General features: G+C 48.8%; 1 protein-coding gene across 1 annotated transcript; it reads right to left on the bottom strand.

The window, feature by feature from the left end:
- Window positions 1-1092: 1092 nt before the first annotated feature.
- LOC109882920 (synaptotagmin-7-like) lies at window positions 1093-19060 on the bottom strand. Its single transcript, XM_031832831.1, has 6 exons — window positions 18983-19060; window positions 12279-12452; window positions 12011-12158; window positions 3468-3640; window positions 2864-2978; window positions 1093-1502 (listed from the first exon to the last, which is right to left on the bottom strand). The coding sequence occupies exons 1-6, from the start codon at window positions 19058-19060 to the stop codon at window positions 1093-1095; spliced, it is 1098 nt and encodes a 365-aa protein (XP_031688691.1).
- Between the last annotated feature and the right edge of the window lie 769 nt (window positions 19061-19829).

Genomic DNA, 19829 nt, shown 5'->3' with positions numbered 1-19829 from the left:
CAGAGAGAGAGAGTTTAGCTGAAGCAGACATTAGTAGGCCAGGGGCAGTAGATTATTCTGCTAGATATAGAGCTATAGCTAGCCACAGCTGTGGCGTGATTCGTGCCTCTGTCATAGAAGGTCACCTTGCTATTGGAACTGTCTGTGTGCGTGTTTTTGTGAGTGTGTGAGGTGTTGTGACTCGACTAGATGACCCCTAGACTGTAACATTCCACTCACTGTGTGGTCGCCGTTACAAATAATGAATGAAAAGAACAGCCTTAGAATCACTTATAATGGAGTCTGGTTGTAGCAGTAACACTCAGGACGTATAATGGAGTCTGGTGTAGCAGTAACACTCAGGACGTATAATGGAGTCTGGTGTAGCAGTAACACTCAGGACGTATAATGGAGTCTGGTGTAGCAGTAACACTCAGGACGTATAATGGAGTCTGGTGTAGCAGTAACACTCAGGACTTATAATGGAGTCTGGTGTAGCAGTAACACTCAGGACTTATAATGGAGTCTGGTGTAGCAGTAACACTCAGGACTTATAATGGAGTCTGGTGTAGCAGTAACACTCAGGACGTATACTGGAGTCTGGTGTAGCAGTAACACTCAGGACGTATACTGGAGTCTGGTGTAGCAGTAACACTCAGGACTTATAATGGAGTCTGGTGTAGCAGTAACACTCAGGACGTATACTGGAGTCTGGTGTAGCAGTAACACTCAGGACGTATACTGGAGTCTGGTGTAGCAGTAACACTCAGGACTTATAATGGAGTCTGGTGTAGCAGTAACACTCAGGACTTATAATGGAGTCTGGTGTAGCAGTAAAACCCAGGACTTATAATGGAGTCTGGTGTAGCAGTAACACTCAGGACAGCAGTAACACTCAGGACTTATAATGGAGTCTGGTGTAACAGTAAAACCCAGGACTCCAGACCACACATGCACTCTTGGACACGGGGGGTTCTAGCCCCGGCTTGGCCAATCGCCCATAATTTATTTTTGTGTCTCTATGTCTATCACCCTCAGTTCTTCCACTTGTCCTGTGAGAAACAGTCAGATATGGTTAGGAACAGGAAATACGGGATTAGAACTCCATAGATTCTACAGACCCCCCGAGACTCCCAGAGTCTTCCCAAGACTCCCAGAGTCTTCCCGAGACCCCCCGAGACTCCCAGAGTCTTCCCGAGACTCCCCGAGACTCCCAGAGTCTTCCTGAGACTCCCCGAGACTCCCAGAGTCTTCCCGAGACTCCCGAGACTCCCAGAGTCTTCCCGAGACTCCCAGAGTGTTCCCGAGACTCCCGAGACTCCCAGAGTCTTCCCGAGACTCCAGAGACTCCCAGAGTGTTCCCGAGACTCCCTGAGACTCCCAGAGTGTTCCCGAGACTCCCCGAGACTCCCAGAGTGTTCCCGAGACTCCCCGAGACTCCCAGAGTGTTCCCGAGACCCCCCGAGACTCCCAGAGTCTTCCCGAGACTCCCGAGACTCCCAGAGTCTTCCCAATGTCCATGGCTTTGAGAGGGTTTTAGGGGAGGGAGGGAAGGGGGGAGGGAGGGAAGGAGGGAGACCCAATGTCCATGGCTTTGAGAGGGTTATAGGGGAGGGAGGGAAGGAGGGAGACCCAATGTCCATGGCTTTGAGAGGGTTATAGGGGAGGGAGGGAAGGGGGGAGGGAGGAAGGAAGGAGGGAGACCCAATGTCCATGGCTTTGAGAGGATTATAGGGGAGGGAGGGAAGGGGGAGGGAGGGAAGGAGGGAGACCCAATGTCCATGGCTTTGAGAGGGTTATAGGGGAGGCAGGGAAGGGGGAGGGAGGGAAGGAGGGAGACCCAATGTCCATGACTTTGAGAGGGTTATAGGGGAGGGAGGGAAGGGGGGAGGGAGGGAAGGAGGGAGACCCAATGTCCATGGCTTTGAGAGGGTTTTAGGGGAGGGAGGGAAGGGGGGAGGGAGGGAAGGAGGGAGACCCAATGTCCATGGCCTTGAGAGGGTTATAGGGGAGGGAGGGAAGGGGGAGGGAGGGAAGGAGGGAGACCCAATGTCCATGGCTTTGAGAGGGTTATAGGGGAGGGAGGGAAGGGGGGAGGGAGGGAAGGAGGGAGACCCAATGTCCATGGCTTTGAGAGGGTTTTAGGGGAGGGAGGGAAGGGGGAGGGAGGGAAGGAGGGAGACCCAATGTCCATGGCTTTGAGAGGGTTATAGGGGAGGGAGGGAAGGGGGGAGGGAGGGAAGGAGGGAGACCCAATGTCCATGGCTTTGAGAGGGTTTTAGGGGAGGGAGGGAAGGGGGGAGGGAGGGAAGGGGGGAGGGAGGGAAGGAGGGAGACCCAATGTCCATGGCTTTGAGAGGGTTATAGGGGAGGGAGGGAGACCCAATGTCCATGGCTTTGAGAGGGTTTTAGGGGAGGGAGGGAAGGGGGGGAGGGAGGGAAGGAGGGAGACCCAATGTCCATGGCTTTGAGAGGGTTATAGGGGAGGGAGACCCAATGTCCATGGCTTTGAGAGGGTTTTAGGGGAGGGAGGGAAGGGGGGAGGGAGGGAAGGGGGGAGGGAGGGAGGGAGACCCAATGTCCATGGCTTTGAGAGGGTTATAGGGGAGGGAGGGAAGGGGGGAGACCCAATGTCCATGGCTTTGAGAGGGTTATAGGGGAGGGAGGGAAGGAGGGAGACCCAATGTCCATGGCTTTGAGAAGGTTTTAGGGGAGGGAGAGAAGGAGGGAGACCCAATGTCCATGGCTTTGAGAGGGTTATAGGGGAGGGAGGGAAGGAGGGAAGGAGAGGAGACTAACCTGATCTTCCTCCTATGTCCATGGCTTTGAGAGGGTTATAGGGGAGGGAGGGAAGGGGGGAATTAGGGAAGGAGAGAAGACTAACCTGATGTTCCTCCTATGTCCATGGCTTTGAGATTGCGTGCTTTGATGATGTTCACAGTGATGGTGTTGGCTGTTGGGTTATAGCACAGAGACACCAGCAAGTCCCCTCGCCTCCCCTGGGGAACACACACAGACAGACAGACAGACAGACAGACAGACAGACAGACAGACAGACAGACAGACAGACAGACAGACAGACAGACAGACAGACAGACAGACAGACAGACAGACAGACAGACAGACAGACAGACAGACAGACAGACAGACAGACAGACAGACAGACAGACAGACAGACAGACACAGCAGTTAGTCACTTTACATGCAGTGTAGACAGATCACCCTTGATCTGAGCCTATATACTCACAAAGCATCTTAGTGTAGGAGCACTAAACCCAGGAACAGTTTCACATGTTAAATCATAATGACTAATAGGGGAGACCTGTTCCTAGATCAAAGTAGCAGACCTACTCTGAGACACACTTAGTGAGTACGGGCCCTGGTCTGGGACACTGATTAAACCTAGAGAAATAAGCTGTAAATAGGTTGAATGGAGAAAGACTGTCCAGTCTGACAACGTGGATTTTTGGGGCAAGTTGACTACTTACCGCTCCATCCATGCAGGGTTTGAGCTCCTTCCAGAAGGTCTGCATGTGTCCCAAGTCACTGAGCTTGTTGAGAGGGATGGATACCTCCCCGATGGGGTCGTTACGACTGAATCGGTCAAAGTCCAACACTTGGAGGTACAGAGTCCTCTCCCTCACCTTCTCATACGGGAAACCTGGGTGGGAGGGAGAAGGGTGGAGGGGGAGGAGAGAGAAACAGGCAGAAAACTGAGAGAAGGAGAAACAGCGACAGTGAGAGATATAGATAGAAAACCGTTGTGTGAAAACAGTCACACTTGGGAAAGAGGTCTTTTGACCTCAATAGGACTTCCTGGTTAAATAAAAGACTGACATATATCCTCAACAACAACCTGAGCGAATCAAATCAAATCAAATTGTACTGGTCGTGTTAGCAGGTGTTACGGTGGATGTAGTAAGATGCTTGTGTTACTAGTTCCTGTCAATCAATACAGGAAACGACAAACAAGCGCGGGAATAATCCAAAAAATTATTCACTTATTTAAAAAAAATGTAGCACAGCAGTAGATATATTCACAGTATTAAAGTGACCAGTGTTCAGTGACTATGTATATAGGGCAGCAGTCTCTAAGGTGCAGGGTTGAGTACCAGGTGGTAGCCGTCTAGTAACAGTCTCTAAGGGGTAGAGTACCGGGTGGTAGGAGGCTAGTAACAGTGACCAAGGTTCAGGGTGGTAGGAGGCTAGTAACAGTGACTAAGGTTCAGGGCAGGATACTGGGTGGTAGGATGCTAGTAACAATGACTAAGGTTCAGGGTAGAGTACCAGGTGGTAGGATGCTAGTAACAGTGACTAAGGTTCAGGGTGGTAGGATGCTAGTAACAGTGACTAAGGTTCAGGGTGGTAGGATGCTAGTAACAATGACTAAGGTGCAGGGTGGTAGGACGCTAGTAACAGTGACTAAGGTTCAGGGTGGTAGGAGGTTAGTAACAGTGACTAAGGTTCAGGGTGGTAGGATGCTAGTAACAGTGACTAAGGTGCAGGGTTGTAGGATGCTAGTAACAGTGACTAAGGTGCAGGGTGGTAGGATGCTAGTAACAGTGACTAAGGTGCAGGGTGGTAGCAGGCTAGTAACAGTAACTAAGGTTCAGGGTAGAGTATGTAGTGGCAAATCGGTTCAAATATGACACAACCAAGAACTTTGTGAAAATTAATATAGACTTTTAATACAACAGTATCATAAGCCGGAGCGGTCCGCGGAACACACACACTTTTTCAGAGCCCTCGCTCTGAGTTATACACCTATCATATAAGTCCCTCCCATATGCAAATTAAGTTACATCCCAATCCGTGCATCCTGCTTGTTCAGCCCAGTAACGCCCACATCTGCTTTTGGCCAGATTATAATGATGACAAGACCCTTGCTTTGACCTAAAGATAATATACATCCCCCTTTCCTGTGGCCTGTGTTTAGACCCTGTAATTAACTCCATGTGTCCCTTTGTATGTCTTTATCTCTAGTTTAGTGTGTCCAGCTGCCCTAAAAATACTATACATTCCTCTATGCTATAGGCTTGCTTTGTCCCTGCGATTGATGTCTGTAATCCATCAGTTGGTCATTTGGCTGACCCCCTCCTTTTTCTATCCCTTTGATCCTTGTATGCCCAGCTGGTCTAGGAGTGTTTCTCAGCTATCCCATACCCCCACGGCCTCCATCCGCTTCCTGCCCCACACAACAGACAATGCACTTTACCAGAACAAGAAATGAACCCATATGTGTACCTTTCTCTTGTGTTACCAAATCATGTATATAATCTCTCCCACATAACCAATTTCTCCCACAAGTACTGGGTGGTAGGATGCTAGTAACAGTAACTAAGGTGCAGGGTGGTAGCAGGCTAGTAACAGTAACTAAGGTTCAGGGTGGAGTACTGGGTGGTAGGAGGCTAGTAACAGTGACTAAGGTGCAGGGTGGTAGGAGGCTAGTAACAGTGACTAAGGTTCAGGGTGGTAGAAGGCTAGTAACAGTGACTAAGGTGCAGGGTGGTAGGAGGCTAGTAACAGTGACTAAGGTGCAGGGTGGTAGGAGGCTAGTAACAGTAACTAAGGTTCAGGGTAGAGTACTGGGTGGTAGGAGGCTAGTAACAGTGACTAAGGTGCAGGGTGGTAGGAGGCTAGTAACAGTAACTAAGGTTCAGGGTGGTAGGATGCTAGTAACAGTAACTAAGGTTCAGGGTGGTAGGATGCTAGTAACAGTAACTAAGGTGCAGGGTGGTAGGAGGCTAGTAACAGTGACTAAGGTGCAGGGTGGTAGGAGGCTAGTAACAGTAACTAAGGTTCAGGGTGGTAGGAGGCTAGTAACAGTGACTAAGGTTCAGGGTGGTAGGAGGCTAGTAACAGTAACTAAGGTTCAGGGTGGTAGGAGGCTAGTAACAGTGACTAAGGTTCAGGGTGGTAGGATGCTAGTAACAGTAACTAAGGTTCAGGGTGGTAGGAGGCTAGTAACAGTGGCTAAGGTTCAGGGTGGTAGGAGGCTAGTAACAGTGACTAAGGTTCAGGGTGGTAGGAGGCTAGTAACAGTAACTAAGGTTCAGGGTGGTAGGAGGCTAGTAACAGTAACTAAGGTGCAGAGTGGTAGGAGGCTAGTAACAGTGACTAAGGTTCAGGGTGGTAGGAGGCTAGTAACAGTGGCTAAGGTTCAGGGTGGTAGGAGGCTAGTAACAGTAACTAAGGTTCAGGGTGGTAGGATGCTAGTAACAGTGACTAAGGTGCAGGGTGGTAGGAGGCTAGTAACAGTAACTAAGGTTCAGGGTGGTAGGATGCTAGTAACAGTGACTAAGGTGCAGGGTGGTAGGAGGCTAGTAACAGTGGGTCCCAACACCCATACTTCCGTCTTAAATTGTAGGCCGTTGAGCATGCAAAACGTTTAATAGTATGCAAAACGTTTAATAGTATGCAAAACGTTTAATAGTATGCAAAACGTTTAATAGTATGCAAAACGTTTAATAGTATGCAAAACGTTTAATAGTATGCAACACGTTTAATAGTATGCAAAACGTTTAATAGTATGCAAAACGTTTAATAGTATGCAACACGTTTAATAGTATGCAAAACGTTTAATAGTATGCAAAACGTTTAATAGTATGCAACACGTTTAATAGTATGCAACACGTTTAATAGTATGCAAAACGTTTAATAGTATGCAACACGTTTAATAGTATGCAACATTTCAATAATATAGTATTTTTTTAATTATTTTTTATTTTTTATATTCCAGGATGTCATACTAATGGTTTTTAGTTTAACTTTATTTTATTTTAGTCTAACTTGGTAAATATTTTATTTTAGTCTAACTTGGTAAATATTTTATTTTAGTCTAACTTGGTAAATATTTTATTTTAGTCTAACTTGGTAAATATTTTATTTTAGTCTAACTTGGTAAATATTTTATTTTAGTCTAACTTGGTAAATATTTTATTTTAGTCTAACTTGGTAAATATTTTATTTTTCTTGAACTGCAGTGCTGGTTAAGGGCTTGTAAAGTAAAGCATTTTACAGTGAAGTCTACACTTGTTGTATTTGGCGCATGTGACAAATACATTTTGATTTGATTTGATTTGACAACCGCTGATCAATTAGACTTAGAGGGGATGTTCTACCGAAGTCAACAGAAAGTGGGGAAACAACACAATCATGCATGATGCAATCTCTGTATGCGAAAATATGTTTCATACTATGCGAAATTTTGAAAATCGATTATGGTTTAAATGCCAATATGTTTTACTCATTTCGGGGGGTTCATCGAGTCAAATTTGAATTCTCTTCAAGTAAACTAATCATAGGCTACATCTTTTAAAACAGAAATATTTTAATTTAAATTTTATGCAAAGCAGATTTCTGTGACACTGGATGATTTCGGTGTCCTGACAGTAACTAGTAACAGTGACTAAGGTTCAGGGTAGAGTACCGGGTGGTAGGAGGCTAGTAACAGTGACTAAGGTGCAGGGTGATAGGATGCTAGTAACAGTGACTAAGGTGCAGGGTGGTAGGAGGCTAGTAACAGTGACTAAGTTTCAGGGTGGTAAGTAGCAAACTAAGTTTCCCGATTCTTCACAAAAAAATACAGTTTTATATCTTTATGTTTGAAGCCTGAAATGTGGCAAAAGGTCGCAAAGTTCAAGGGGGCCGAATACTTTCGCAAGGCACTGTATGTCTTACTCACATTGACCACGGAGATCGGGAGCACACAGTCCTTAGGAATGGCGGAGGCCTACGCCGGCAGCTCAGTGTTGTTTTTCTCGAAGCCAGCAAAGAAGGTGTTTAGCTTGTCCGGGAGCAAGGCATCGGTGTCCGCGAGGTGGCTGGCTTCCCTTTATAACATGTGATTGTCTGGAGTCCCTGCCCACATACATTTCATGTCTGAGCTGTTGAATTGCAACTCCTCTTTGTCTTTGTACTAATGTTTTTGCTTCTTTGATTGCCTTACGGAGGACACAGCTGGTCTGTCTGTACACGTCCACGTACCAAGTCACCTTGCCGTGGTTAAATGCCGTGGTTCATACTTTTAGTTTTGCGTGAATGCTGCCATCAATCCATGGTTTGGATAAGTTCTAATCACAGTAGGAACAACATCCTCTATGCACTTCCTCAGACCAATGTTGAACAGTCCTTACCAACCACAGGAGCTTCCTGCTTAAGTTTCTGCCTATAGGCAGGGAGGAGCAGGTTGGAGGCCTGGTCAGATTTCCCGAAGAAAGGCGGGTGAGGGCCTTGTAGCCATGCTACCTATCTCTTACCTATCTCCCCACGATTTGGTCCTGCCGTACATACCTACGCATGTGCTACGGTCACAAGACGCAGGCCTCCTTACTGTCCCTAGAATTTATAAGCAAACAGCTGGAGGCAGGGCTTTCTCCTATAGAGCTCAATTTTTATGGAATGGTCTGCTTATCCATGTGAGAGATGCAGACTCAGTCTCGACCTTTAAGTCCTTACTGAAGACTCATCTCTTCAGTAGGTCTTATGATTGAGTGTAGTCTGGCCCAGGGGTGCGAAGGTGAACGGCAAGGTACTGGAGCGGTGAACCGCCCTTGCTGTCTCTGACTGTCCGGCTCCCTTCTCTCCACTGGGATTCTCTGCATCTGACCCTATTATGGGGGCTGAGTCACTGGCTTACTAGTGCTCTTCCATGACATCCCTGGGAGGGGTGCGTCACTTGAGTGGGTTGAGTCACTGCCGTGATCTTCCTGTCCAGTTTGCAACCCCTCGGGCTCATGCGTTGGAGGAGATCTCCGTAGACTATACTCAGCCTTGTCTCAGGGTAGTAAGTTGATGGTCTGTTTATATCCCTCTAGTGGTGTGGGGGCTGTGCTTTCGCAAAATTGGTGGGGTCATATTCTGCATGGCTGGCCCTGTCCGGGGGTATCGTTGGACGGAGCCACAGTGTCTCCCGACCCCTCCGTCTTAGCCTCCACTATCCATGCTGCAATAGTCTATGTGCCGGGGGTTAGATTCAGTCTGTTATATCTGGTGTAATTCTCCAATCTTATCTGGTGTCCTGTGTGAATTTAAGTATGCTCCCTCGAATTCTCTCTCTCCCTCCCTCTCTCTCTTCCTCCCCTCCCGTAGAACCTGAGTTGTCCTGAGGGCCATGCCTCAGGACAACCTGGCCTGATGACTCCTTGCTGTCCCCAGTGCACCTGGTCGTGCTGCTACTCCAGTTTCAACTGTTCTGCCTGCGGCTATGGAACCCTGTACACCCTGTACACGTGTTACCTTGTCCCGGACCTGCTGTTTTCAACTCTCTTTCTCTCTCTTTCTACCTCACATGCTGTCTCAACTTCTGAATGCTTGGCTATGAAAAGCCAACTGACATTTTCTCCTGCAGCTGCTGACCTGCGATTATTATTTGACCCTGCTGATTTTCTATGAATGTTTGAAGAAGAACGATCTGGTCTTAATGGCCATGTACTCTTATAATCTCCACCCAGCACAGCCAGAAGAGGATTGGCCACCCCTCAGAGCTAGGTTCCTCTCTAGGTTTCTACCTCGGTTCCTACCTTTCCAAGCCACCCTGAGAAGGGCTGTCTGTCCCCCACCCTGAGTTGGGCCGACTGTCCCCACCCTGAGAAGAACTGTCTGTCCCCACCCTGAGAAGGGCCGTCTGTCCCCCACCCTGAGATGGGCCGTCTGTCCCCACCCTGAGTTGGGCCGTCTGTCCCCACCCTGAGAAGGGCTGTCTGTCCCCACCCTGAGATGGGTCGTCTGTCCTCCACCCTGAGATGGGCTGTCTGTCCCCCACCCTGAGAAGGGCTGTCTGTCCCCACCCTGAGATGGGTCGTCTGTCCTCCACCCTGAGTTGGGCCGTCTGTCCCCACCCTGAGAAGGGCCGTCTGTCCCCCACCCTGAGAAGGGCTGTCTGTCCCCCACCCTGAGAAGGGCTGTCTGTCCTCCACCCTGAGAAGGGCTGTCTGTCTCCCACCCTGAGAAGGGCTGTCTGTCCCCCACCCTGAGAAGGGCTGTCTGTCCTCCACCCTGAGAAGGGCTGTCTGTCCTCCACCCTGAGAAGGGCTATCTCTCCTCCACCCTGAGAAGGGCTGTCTCTCCTCCACCCTGAGAAGAGCTGTCTGTCCCCCACCCTGAGATGGGCTGTCTGTCCCCCACCCTGAGAAGGGCTGTCTGTCCTCCACCCTGAGAAGGGCTGTCTGTCCTCCACCCTGAGAAGGGCTGTCTCTCCTCCACCCTGAGAAGGGCTGTCTGTCCTCCACCCTGAGAAGGGCTGTCTGTCCTCCACCCTGAGAAGGGCTGTCTGTCCTCCACCCTGAGATGGGCTGTCTGTCCCCCACCCTGAGATGGGCTGTCTGTCCTCCACCCGGAGCGTTGATGGTTCATCATCAGAGGCCGTAGGGCAGCCAGATTTAGACATCTCAGATCATCAGAGGCCGTAGGGCAGCCAGATTTAGACATCTCAGATCATCAGAGGCCGTAGGGCAGCCAGATTTAGACATCTCAGATCATCAGAGGCCGTAGGGCAGCCAGATTTAGACATCTCAGATCATCAGAGGCCGTAGGGCAGCCAGATTTAGACATCTCAGATCATCAGAGGCCGTAGGGCAGCCAGATTTAGACATCTCAGATCATCAGAGGCCGTAGGGCAGCCAGATTTAGACATCTCAGATCATCAGAGGCCGTAGGGCAGCCAGATTTAGACATCTCAGATCATCAGAGGCCGTAGGGCAGCCAGATTTAGACATCTCATATCATTTAACAGTTCCATTTCACGACACGCTGTTCATATGAATCATTTATTATAATTTACCGTTTTTTTCACAGCTATTTATCCTGGGAAAATGGAGTGGTTTTGCATGGTAAATCCCGGTAAATCTGGGTTCCTGCCGTTCAACCCTAATGGGTCCAGGTCCAGGAAGTAGAATGTCCAGGTGAATTTCAGGTGAACCGGGCTGTGGGGGAGTGTGTGGGCTGTGGACCACCAATCTCATATCCAAAAGTAATTTTTTCGACTGTAGGTAATAGTCTGAGAAATATTCTGAGCAAATAATGTAATAAGGGAGATAGAAAGAGGGCGACCTTGTGTAAGGTACCGTAATACAGGTGAGAGGGGCATTATACCATAATACACGTATGATTAGAGCCTTATACCGTAATACACATATGATTAGAGCCTTATACCGTAATACACGTATGATTAGAGCCTTATACCGTAATACAGGTATGAGAGGGGCATTATACCGTAATACAGGTATGAGAGGGGCATTATACCATAATACACGTATGATTAGAGCCTTATACCGTAATACACGTATGAGTAGAGCCTTATACCGTAATACAGGTATGAGAGGGGCATTATACCGTAATACAGGTATGAGAGGGGCATTATACCATAATACAGGTATGATTAGAGCCTTATACCGTAATACACGTATGAGTAGAGCCTTATACCGTAATACACGTATGAGTAGAGCATTCACCCGTAATACAGGTACGAGAGGGGCATTATACCGTAATACAGGTACGAGAAGGGCATTATACCGTAATACAGGTACGAGAGGGGCATTATACCGTAATACAGGTACGAGAGGGGCATTATACCGTAATACAGGTATGAGAGGGGCATTATACCGTAATACAGGTACGAGAGGGGCATTATACCGTAATACAGGTATGATTAGAGCCTTATACCGTAATACAGGTATGATTAGAGCCTTATACCGTAATACAGGTACGAGAGGGGCATTATACCGTAATACAGGTACGAGAGGGGCATTATACCGTAATACAGGTATGATTAGAGCCGTATACCGTAATACAGGTATGATTAGAGCATTCGCCCGTAATACAGGTATGAGAGGGGCTTTATACCTTAATACAGGTATAAGAAGAGCATTCTACCGTAATACAGGTATGAGAAGAGCATTCTACCATAATACTGGTATGATAAGAGCATTCTACCGTAACACAGGTGTGATTGGAGCATGTACCGTAATACAGGTATGAGAAGAGAACTGTACCGTAATACAGGTATGAGAAGAGCATTAGAATCCCCACGTACCCTCGAACAGGAAGGTCTCATTCCAGTGAGGGTTGAGGTTCTTCCTCTTCACCTTGGTCTCCAGCTTGTGCTTCTTGTCCGGCAGCAGGTAGAGCTTGACGAAGGGGTCAGAGGTCCCAGAGAAGTCCTTGGCAGGGAGCTCCTGGCCCTTCATAATAACAACAACATATGTCAATTAGCAGTCGTTACTTCAAGTAACGCGTACGTACAATTTCGTACGGGGAATTAAAACCCCACAATTCTGGCTTTGTAACCGTGTCACTGATACCTTGAGAATCTTGACAGTCAGGGTGGAGTCCTGGAAGCTGTAGCCAACCGAGAACTGGATCCGCCCCAGCTTCTCACAGATAGGACCTTCACCGTCGTCATCCTCAGAGCCCGGGGACAGCTGGGGCGTTTGGGGGGGGGCAGACGAATACAAACAGAAGCTCAGGATGAAAATCTATACACACGCAGATGCACACACACGGACACAACACTCACACAATCCTTTCACGCACACAGCTCTTTGTCGACTACAGAAAGTGAGAGTGGAGGTGGTGGGGTGCCAGCCAGGGTTTTGGGGCGTCTCGTTTTATCATGGTGGGATGGCGTGTGGCAGCTGGCTGGGGGCCGCTGAGATAGATGTTTTATCATGGTGGCTGGCTGGGGGCCACTGAGAGAGTGTTTTATCATGGTGGCTGCCTGGGGGCCTGCTGAGAGAGATGTTTTATCATGGTGGCTGGCTGGGGGCCACTGAGAGAGATGTTTTATCATGGTGGCTGGCTGGGGGCCACTGAGAGAGTGTTTTATCATGGTGGCCGGCTGGGGGCCCGCTGAGAGAGATGTTTTATCACGCCACTGAGAGAGATGTTTTATCATGGTGGCTGGCTGGGGGCCACTGAGAGAGATGTTTTATCACTCCACTGAGAGAGATGTTTTATCATGGTGGCTGGCTGGGGGCCACTGAGAGAGATGTTTTATCATGGTGGCTGGCTGGGGGCCACTGAGAGAGATGTTTTATCATGGTGGCCGGCTGGGGGCCCGCTGAGAGAGATGTTTTATCATGGTGGCTGGCTGGGGGCCACTGAAAGAGATGTTGTATCATGGTGGCTGGCTGGGGGCCACTGAGAGAGATGTTTTATCATGGTGGCTGGCTGGGGGCCACTGAGAGAGATGTTTTATCATGGTGACTGGCTGGGGGCCACTGAGAGAGATGTTTTATCATGGTGGCTGGCTGGGGGCCCGCTGAGAGAGATGTTTTATCATAGTGGCTGGCTGGGGGCCCGCTGAGAGAGATGTTTTATCATGGTGGCTGGCTGGGGGCCACTGAGAGAGATGTTTTATCATGGTGGCTGGCTGGGGTCCACTGAGAGAGTGTTTGATCATGGTGGCTGGCTGGGGGCCACTGAGAGAGTGTTTGATCATGGTGGCTGGCTGGGGGCCCGCTGAGAGAGATACTCTGACACAAAGCACTTTCATTTACCCACTAATGTCCTTAAGAGGCAGGAGGCTGAGGAGGCGCTCCGATAGCTGGCTTCAGACAGACGAGCCATTCTCTCTCTGTGTCTCTCTCTCTGTCTGTCTCCCCCCCCCCCCCTCTCTCTCTCTTGCAGTGCATGCTGGGAGTCTGTCCTTGGTCTTTTCTTTCAATTTTTATTTTCTATGCTGCAGGGTTAATGCACTATTTGTTCTAGCGGTATCCACAGTTTTCTTTTTCAAAGTTAGGGTGGAAGATGACAGAGTTAGTTTCCTGGGGTTTGGAATGTGTGGTTCTGCTCACCGTCGTTGAACAGGTAGGAGCTGAATTTATACATTCTGCTTCCAGAATGAACAAAGCTGTGGTTGTGTTCCTGAAAAGAGCACATTTGGTTGGTAGGCTAATTGCTAGTGGAATATTTACAAGGGGTGTGTTGGTGCCAATTTCACCTCTTTCTACCCATTCGACCAGGGTGGTAGTCGCACATTTGCATCCGTTTATAATGGATGATCAAATCAGGAAAGATCGGAGTCGTTTCGGTAAGTCTGCTAGTGGTTTTCATGTCCTGAGGAAAGAGCGGAGTCGTTTTGATAAGTCTGCTAGTGGTTTTCATGTCCTGAGGAAAGAGCGGAGTCGTTTTGGTAAGTCTGCTAGCGGTTTTCATGTCCTGAGGAAAGAGCGGAGTCGTTTTGGTAAGTCTGCTAGCGGTTTTCATGTACTGAGGAAAGAGCGGAGTCGTTTTGGTAAGTCTGCTAGCGGTTTTCATGTCCTGAGGAAAGAGCGGAGTCGTTTTGGTAAGTCTGCTAGCGGTTTTCGGGTCAGCAGGTCCTCAGGCAGATGGAGTTAAGCACGTTGTTTCATTGCGGAGGCAAGTGTTTATGTTTCTGAATAACAATGAGCAACAGCTAAATGTGCACTTTAAAGTGAGGCATGGGGAGGGGCTCTACGCAGGGCTTGCCAGCACAGATAGTCTACGGTGTTTTGAGTGTGGGGATTTGGGGCATAAGAGCTTTGCGTGCCCACATAAAGCCCTTAGACAAGGTGAGGGTACAAACGCCAGTGGGGGAAATCAATGTCTAAGTGCAGGGGTAATGAGATGCAGACAGCAGAAGCTGGGCCTAGTCAGGCCAGTGATGGTGGTGTAGATGAGGCTGGGCCTAGTCAGACTAGAGATGGTGGTGTAGATGAGGCTGGGCCTAGTCATGCCAGTGATGGTGGTGTAGATGAGGCTGGGCCTAGTCAGGTTATAGATGGTGGTGTAGATGAGGCTGGTTCTAGTCAGGTTATAGATGGTGGTGTAGATGAGGCTGGGCCTAGTCATGCCAGTGATGGTGGTGTAGATGAGGCTGGGCCTAGTCAGGTTATAGATGGTGGTGTAGATGAGGCTGGGCCTAGTCATGTTATAGATGGTGGTGTATATGAGGTTGGGCCTAGTCATGCCAGGGATGGTGGTGTAGATGAGTCTGGGCCTAGTCATGCCAGGGATGGTGGTGTAGATGAGGCTGGGCCTAGTCATGCCAGGGAAGGTGGTGTAGATGAGGCTGGGCCTAGTCATGCCAGGGATGGTGGTGTAGATGAGTCTGGGCCTAGTCAGGCTATAGATGGTGGTGTAGATGAGGCTGGGTCTAGTCATGCCAGGGAAGGTGGTGTAGATGAGGCTGGGCCTAGTCAGGCTAGGGATGGTGGGGTATCTGAGGCTGGGTCTAGTCAGGCTAGAGATGGTAGTGTAGATGAGTCTGGGCCTAGTCATGCCAGTGATGGTGGTGTAGATGAGGCTGGGCCTAGTCAGGTTATAGATGGTGGTGTAGATGAGGCTGGGCCTAGTCAGGCTATAGATGGTGGTGTAGATGAGTCTGGGCCTAGTCAGGCTATAGATGGTGGTGTAGATGAGGCTGGGCCTAGTCATGCCAGTGATGGTGGTGTAGATGAGTCTGGGCCTAGTCATGCCAGTGATGGTGGTGTAGATGAGTCTGGGCCTAGTCAGGTTATAGATGGTGGTGTAGATGAGTCTGCGCCTAGTCAGGCCAGTGATGGTGGTGTAGGTGAGTCTGCGCCTAGTCAGGCCAGTGATGGTGGTGTAGAATGAGGCTGGGTCTAGTCAGGCCAGTGATGGTGGTGTAGATGAGTCTGGGCCTAGTCAGGCCATTGATGGTGGTGTAGATGAGTCTGGGTCTAGTCAGGCTATGGATGGTGGTGTAGATGAGTCTGGGCCTAGTCAGGCCATTGATGGTGGTGTAGATGAGTCTGGGTCTAGTCAGGCTATGGATGGTGGTGTAGATGAGTCTGGGCCTAGTCAGGCCATTGATGGTGGTGTAGATGAGTCTGGGCCTAGTCAGGCCATTGATGGTGGTGTAGATGAGTCTGGGCCTAGTCAGGCCATTGATGGTGGTGTAGATGAGTCTGGGCCTAGTCAGGCCATTGATGGTGGTGTAGATGAGGCTGCGTCTAGTCAGGTTATGCTAGTGGATGGGTGTCAAGCGGAAAAAGGAAAAAGGGGGAGAAGAAAGGAGGTTGGAGGGGAGAGGCTGGGGTGGTCAAAGACACCAAGGAACCATGGCCAGGTGATGGGGGGGGAGGATGGAGATGGAGATGAGGGGGAAAGTGAGTCTGAGGAAGAGGATGATGAGGAGGCCTTTTTTTTACAGACTCCTCCTCAATGGGTCTGGAGCTGACAGCCAGTCAAGCAGAGGGGTCAAAGTCCACGGCGGGGGAACTGACAAGGTTCCTGAATGAGACCAAGGGGGAAAAATTTCATCTTGAGGCTTTTTTTTCCTGATCCGAGAAAGTTTGTAAGATCAGTACAACATGCTATGACAAATGAGAGGCATGGTGTCATCACCCAGGAAACGGTTTAGGTTCAGGAAGTGGGTCATAACAGTGCGTAAGAGTCTACCTTTAGATGCTGTTTAGATTAAGAGTTTCTTTCTGACACTGGGGCTTTTTGAGCTTTGCTATTGGTCTCTTTCCTTGCTGGCTTTTCTCCTACTTCTTATGGAGACATTTTGGGTAGACTCACTCAATATAAATGGCGCCAGAGATGTCTGTTTGGTGAATATGTAAAACAAAACAAAAATGACAGGTGTTTTTTCTGCAGGAGACGCATAGTGATGTGTTGAATGAAGTCGATTGGGGGCTCTGGTGGAAAGGGGCAAGTGTGCTGAGCCGTGGAACACATTTTAGTGCAGGAGTGGCAGTCCTTTTTGTACTGCGTCTGTCTGTATAAATGTACTCCTCAAAAGAGGCGTGTTGGGGTAGGTTGTAAAAGTAGAAATGAACAACATGGGTTTTATCTTCATAAATGTCGTGTAGCGCCTGAGGAGACACTAGTGGTCAGAGAGGACTGGAACTGTACGATGGATTTTACGAAAGACAGAAATGGGGAAGAGCCTCATTCAGTGGGAGTGTTAAGGGACATCATTAATCAGTTTGACCTAGTGGATGTTTGGAGAACTAAACATCCAAACACAAGACAGTTTACATGGGTGAAGGTTTTTGGGGCTAGGGTGAGGGCAGCCCGACTTGATCGGTTTTACATGTCTAGGAATCGGAGCAGTAGGCTGCTGGGCGCTACCATTCTCCCAGTGGGGTTTTCAGATCGCCATATAACCATGGCTCGGCTGTCTATTTCACCAGGGCCCCGGCAGGCATCCTACTGGAAGTTTACTATAAAGCTCTTACAAGATGCCACTTTTTGCTCAGGTTTCCAGACCTTTTGGGAAAGGTGGGGGCATCGAATAGAGGAGTATGAGTCTCTGAGTCAATGGTGGGATGTGAAGAAAGTCCAAATGAGTCTTTTCTGTCAACAGTATAAAGCTCTCTCATCCTCAAGAGGCTAGGAGAGTATTGGGGGAACTAGAGCGTAGTATTAGTGAGATGGAGGTAGAGATGGTGGGGCAAGGAAATGTAGGCCTCCAGGCTAATTTAGCTGAATTACGTAGGGACCTGGGCAGTTTTTTTCCAGGTTAAAGCAAAGGGAACACTTGTAAGAGCTAGGTTCTCCATGCTCAAGGAGATGGATGCTCCCAGCTCCTTCTTCTTTTGTTTGGAAAGACAGAGTGGTGAAGCCAAGGGTATGCATTGTCTACGGCTGTCTGATGGGCGGGTGACCTCTGTGGTGGGGGAGATGCGGGAGCGAACTGTGAAGTTTTATACTGAGTTGTATAGGGCAGAACTGTGAAGTTTTATACTGAGTTGTATAGGGCAGAACTGTGAAGTTTTATACTGAGTTGTATAGGGCAGAACTGTGGAGTTTTATACTGAGTTGTATAGGGCAGAACTGTGGAGTTTTATACTGAGTTGTATAGGGTAGAACTGTGGAGTTTTATACTGAGTTGTATAGGGCAGAACTGTGGAGTTTTATACTGAGTTGTATAGGGCAGAACTGTGGAGTTTTATACTGAGTTGTATAGGGCAGAACTGTGGAGTTTTATACTGAGTTGTATAGGGTAGAACTGTGGAGTTTTATACTGAGTTGTATAGGGCAGAACTGTGGAGTTTTATACTGAGTTGTATAGGGCAGAACTGTGAAGTTTTATACTGAGTTGTATAGGGTAGGACTGTGGAGTTTTATACTGAGTTGTATAGGGTAGAACTGTGGAGTTTTATACTGAGTTGTATAGGGTAGAACTGTGTGATCCTATGTGTGTTCAGGTCTTGTTCGCAGAACTCCCTAAGCTCTCTCTCTGGCACATAGGGATGAAATGGACCTGTTGTCCCATGAACTAGCAGAGGCCTTAACCCAGATGTCCCCCGGTCGTGCCTCGTGGACTTGTGTGAACTTAAGAACTGGAGGCCTGTGGCATTACTCTGTGCGGACTACAAGATATTTGCCAAAGTCCTCTCTAACAGACTGAAGTCCCATCTGGACTCGATAGTACATAAGGACCAAACATATTGTGTACCAGGACCCTCAATCACGGTCAACTTGTTCTGAATCAGGGACATGTTGGACTTGTCGAGAGGTTCTAATGTGAATTTTGGACTTCAGATCAAGAGAAGGCTTTTGATAGAGTGGGCCATGAGTATCTGTTTAATGTGATGTTTGGGTTTGGTGTTTGGGAAAAGGTTTTTGACCTGTGTAAAGCTGTTGTATGCTGGGGCGTAAACGTCAAGGTGGGAGGGGGGCTCAGTAGGCCAGTCTGGGTGAGACGGGGCATTAGACAAGGATGCCCTCTATCAGGGCAGTTATACATATTAGCCATTGAGCCTTTTTTTAGGACTGCTACGCAGGAGACTGCAGGGAGTGTGCTGGACAGGAATGGATGTGGTGACAGGCATAGCAGTGTATGCAGCGTATGAGCGTATGCAGATTACGTTTCTGTGATGATCAGGGATGGGCAGGATATGCAGGCACTAGAGACCAGTCTGAAGGTGTACGAGGGAGCTTCGTCAGGTAAACTGGAGCAACAGAAAAGCTCTGTTATGTGGGGCATGGGGGGATAGAGCCCCTCCTCTGCATCCAGGGGTTTTGCAGTTGGGTTGTGAAGTGTTGGCTTAAAATGTTGGGGGTATACCTGGGCTCGGAGAGGTGGGTCAGGAAGAACTGGGAGGGGGCTGTCACAGGCCAGGTGGAGGTGGTTCCTGTCCCACATGTCATATAGTGGGAGGTTGAAGATAATCAACAACCTGGTGGCATCTTCCCTGTGGCATAAACTGCATAAAATGCAACCAGCATGCGTGCTGCTGAGGAGAGCTGGCGGATTAGGGTTGGGACAGGCAGCTGTTCCTCATGAGGCTGGAGGGGCTGAGTACAGCAGGTCTCTCTGATTTGTACTCTGCAGTGCTGAGGGTCTGACAGCTGCAAAGGCCCACATGAGAAAGGGGTGTGGAGCCTGGGCTGTGGGTGTGGGAGGAGCCTATCTTCCACAACACAGCCATCTTTTGAGATGTTTATAATGGGGTACAGGTATTCGAATAAGGAAAAGGCCAAATGTGTTTACTTAAATTTTCTGGCAATTGGCAGTTGGCTATTTGGAAGGAGGAACAGGGTCAAAGGTGGGGGGATAACAGACTCTTTACTATTGTTTAATGGGATGGTCTCAGCGCGCCTCAGGGGTTGAGTTTGAGTTCTATAGAACGATAAAATGTGTGGAGATGTTTCAGGAGATGGTGTGTTGGGGGGGCTGTCTGTATAGCTGGGGGAGATGGGTTGGATATACGGTTGTAGAAGAGGTTTTGGTTATTGTGATGTGTGGTGTTATTTGTATCGTGGGGTAGAGGGCAAGGTGAGTATGGTACATGTATGGAGTACAATATATATTTTGGTGTTGTATTTTAAGCGGGGGGGGGGGGGGGGTGAGGTTTAAATGAAAGAAAGACTAAAAGTATCTCTCTCTCTCTCTCTCTCTCTCTCTCTCTCTC

The sequence above is a fragment of the Oncorhynchus kisutch genome, linkage group LG10 (assembly GCF_002021735.2).
Source record: "Oncorhynchus kisutch isolate 150728-3 linkage group LG10, Okis_V2, whole genome shotgun sequence".
Lineage (NCBI taxonomy): Eukaryota > Metazoa > Chordata > Actinopteri > Salmoniformes > Salmonidae > Oncorhynchus > Oncorhynchus kisutch.
This window is presented reverse-complemented; position numbering and strand designations above follow the sequence as displayed.